Source organism: Limulus polyphemus, unplaced genomic scaffold (genome assembly GCF_000517525.1).
Source record: "Limulus polyphemus unplaced genomic scaffold, Limulus_polyphemus-2.1.2 Scaffold556, whole genome shotgun sequence".
NCBI lineage: Eukaryota > Metazoa > Arthropoda > Merostomata > Xiphosura > Limulidae > Limulus > Limulus polyphemus.
This window is the reverse complement of record NW_013666166.1, coordinates 170,498-174,156: the sequence shown is the minus strand read 5'-3', so window position 1 is coordinate 174,156 and position 3,659 is coordinate 170,498. Positions and strand designations below refer to the sequence as shown.

General features: G+C 34.3%; 1 protein-coding gene across 1 annotated transcript in view; it reads right to left on the bottom strand.

Annotated features, from left to right (window-relative positions):
* Positions 1-3,659, bottom strand: part of LOC111085690 (ras-related and estrogen-regulated growth inhibitor-like) — a 38,914-nt gene that overhangs the window by 8,717 nt on the left and 26,538 nt on the right. The window contains exon 4 of the mRNA XM_022385497.1: positions 997-1,190. Within this exon, the coding sequence (XP_022241205.1) occupies positions 997-1,190 (194 nt within the window). The remainder of the gene's footprint in view (positions 1-996; positions 1,191-3,659) is intronic.

Here is a 3,659-nt window from a genome sequence, read left to right as displayed (position 1 = left end):
TAACGCCCCCACAGCTGAAAGGGCGAGCATGTTTGGTGTGACGGGGATTCGAACCCGCGACCCTCTGATTGCGAGTTTAGCGCCCTAACCACCTGGCCATGACGGGCCTTTTTTAAAATACTGGAATAGGTCTATATGTAAAAATACTGTAATTTGTGCTCTGTTAATCAGGTAAAAGATTTGGTTAAGTAATGCATGTATACATTGAACTACAAGCTATCATGCCTTTAAATAAAAAATACCATTTCTTTTATTTTCAATGATAGTGATACCTGTTTTAGGCAAGATCTATATAGAAGGGGTGGGTGTTCACTTCCTTCGGTTATAACCTACATAATGGTATCCCGTTTAAAGAGTATTGTGTATGTAGGGCCGGATTTAGGTTTAGTGGAGACCTAGGCCCGAGTAATATTTGGGAATAATAATAATCACCCACTCTTGCCTCTATTCTGCTAGCTTTATGAACCATAACTTGTTTACTTAGGTTACCGGCAGAACCTAAGGCCCAGGCGGCCTATGAATTAATCCACTATTATGTGTATGGTTAGTTTTAATGAGTTGTAACCTAATTTCTAATTTTTCTCGTTGTAGTCCACCTTCCCATTTTTTGATTATAGCAAATATGTTTGTTTGTTTGTAATTAAGCACAAAGCTACACAATGGGCTATCTGTGCTCTGCCCACCACGGGTATCGCAACCCGGATTCTAGCGTTGTAAGTCCGCAGACATACCGCTGTGCCACTGGGGGGGGCAGCAAATATGTTCGGGGAATTGAAATATCAGTTCTCAATTGTTGCTAAACGTCATCACAGTCATGAAAAATATTTAATGCTTTAGTGTGTTAATTTTGTTGCCAGTTGCGCAACGATACACACGAAGAACGGACGTCGTGTGGTTTATTGTTTCGCACATTCAGAAATAAATGTTAATAAATTTGTTAACATAATTTCAAGACACCCTGTACAAAATATGTGTGAAATATTGCTAGCCACAAACCTGTAGTGGACAAGATCTTCTTTGTTCCCTATTAAAGCCACTGGTGTTTGTTCTCCTTCCCCGAAATCTTCTTTTATCAGTTTTACAAGTTCCCGTGCTTTTACAAAGCTCCGTTTGTCGGTGATTGAGTAGACAATAACATAACCCTCTGCGCCCTCTAGTAGTCCCTTGGATTTAAGCGACGAGAAAGATTCCTGATAAATAACAAAGTAGAAGAGTAACAAAATTAACATCACATTCTAATGCTATAGAAACCTCAAATTTCCAAAGAATTTCGTTGATAATTGCTTTTAAAAGTTACAAATTTTGGTATCTGTTGGTAAGATATCATATATACATATATACATTAAACTATATATACATAAAGATGAAGAAAATAAGCAAGCAAAATGTTGAAGAGAAAAAGGACAAAAATCAAAGATATAAAATGAAGAAAGGAAAAACTAAAAGAAAGAAGGAAAATACAGCAGAATTTCAAAAATAGTAAACGGCAGATTTCATATCAGATAAGAAACAAAGAATTCCATACACATACTTAAGTATATTTAATATATGCAAACAAAGTGAATAGCTTTAACTCAGCTGTTATCAACGTATACATACATTTTTTTTTATGATTACAATCAAAACCCAACATATAAAGGAAATTACAATGTTATATTTGTTTAGCTATTTCTTTATTATTATTTCATAAAAGTATCTTTTAACCGGTATGCTTTTATCAGGTGAGTTTTATTTGTTCAGGTCGATCGGCGAACATTTCTAAATATTTACGTAGCTCCACAGAGCACATGCCGAGGAGATATATTTAGACTGAAGGGCCATATTTGTTCTACAAAGCGCATGGCTTACAAATTATCCTATTTTAGAGAATGAGAAGAAACGATTCTTGAAAAAAATCTTAGTCCGGAAGTCCACTTTCAAAGACACATGTGATGTGAAAGTTATTTATGTGTTTCAAGATAGGCATGTCTAATTACAGAGCTGTTTGCTAATTTTTACATGAACAAATTTATGTGGTAAATTGCTCTACTTTCAAACAGCATATATTTGTGTGTACAGTTCTTGATGAGTACGTCATATACGTGTGTACAGTTCTCGATGAGTACGTCATATACGTGTGTACAGTTCTCGATGAGTACGTCATATTTGTGTGTAGTTCTCGATGAGTACGTCATATACGTGTGTACAGTTCTCGATGAGTACGTCAGAATACATAACTTTTCTGTAAGTTGAGTAAATAAAAAATCGAAACGTAGAATTGGTAAACATTTGCTTAGCATCGGATTATCATTAAATGTAACTTGTTTAAGGTATCAAATTGTCCTTTTGGTAATGATTTGAATGTTTGACACTTTGTATGACGTAACCTGTCAAATCTTGTACATCTCTGATATCCTGGTGTAACTGAAACATCTCCACAGTTTTAAACAATGTTATAAAACACTTCGATTTTTGTTTTATGAAATCTGTTTGGTTGATAAAACACGAGAAATTGAAGCACAAATAATGCAATACATAAATAATCGACTGATGAATCTCGTGCCAACAAAATTAACAGAAATCACAGCTATTCCCGTCATAGAACATGTTTGTCCGTTCAGTAGTGGGGACACTATAAAGTGACGGTTAATCCCACTATTTGTTGGTCAAGAGTGTTCCAAGAATTGGCAGTGGATGATGTTGACTAACTGTCTTCGCTCTAGCCTATATGATTAGACTACTAGTGCAGATAGTCCTCGAGTAGCTTAGCGCAAAATTTAACAAACAAACAGACAGTTGCAGTCTGTTTGTCGATCGAGATTTTAAATAGATATCCAAAAATGTGGCATGAAGCTTTAACCGTTATCTTTCTAAGAAAGCTGCTTTAAAATATGTGTATATATATATATATATATTGTTTCGTAATTGCTATAGATTCGTGAAAGACAACGACTTATCAAAAATTTAAGTTTTAACTTTTTGTTCTAGAACAGGTTATGTCGTAAAATGGTGAAAACTAGAAATAAATCTAGCATTGTTTTTTTTTTCCCACGAGTTGGATACAGAATACACATCTTCAAAGCGCGGAGTACTTAATTAATTCAGCTTCTTATTATCATCCGTTTCGAAACAGTAAAATCCTTAAAATAAATTTTAGAATGCATGAACTTACGTGAAGCAGTAGCATTTACAAATGGTATTTCGCGCTTACTAATTTCTACAAAATAAAAGTTAACACTTTATAAAATATAAGTTGCAAACGGTACACTAGGTATAACTCATAATTGCTCGAGACATGAGCAGTTTATGAACAGGTTATAGTAGAGAGAACACTCAATAGCAGCCCTAATAATTAACGTGAACTTCCCGTCAAAGAACTTTTTAAAACAGTGCAGAAACTATGGATATTAAGACATAAGATTTTTAAATATTTTAATAAAAAATAGGATATTTGTTAATTTGCCGTGAATTTTTTGTCTTCCATGATTAAGACTTTTTTCGAAAAAGTGTTTAACTAGAGGTTCGTTTCTCATTCACAATAAAAAACTATGATTTGTTTGTTTGTTGTTAAGCAAAAAGCTACGCAATAGGCTAAATGCGGGTATCGAAATTTTTGGCGTTATAAGCTCTCAGACTTATCACTAAGCCTCCGGAGGCTTTAAACTACTGAGAGTAAGAGA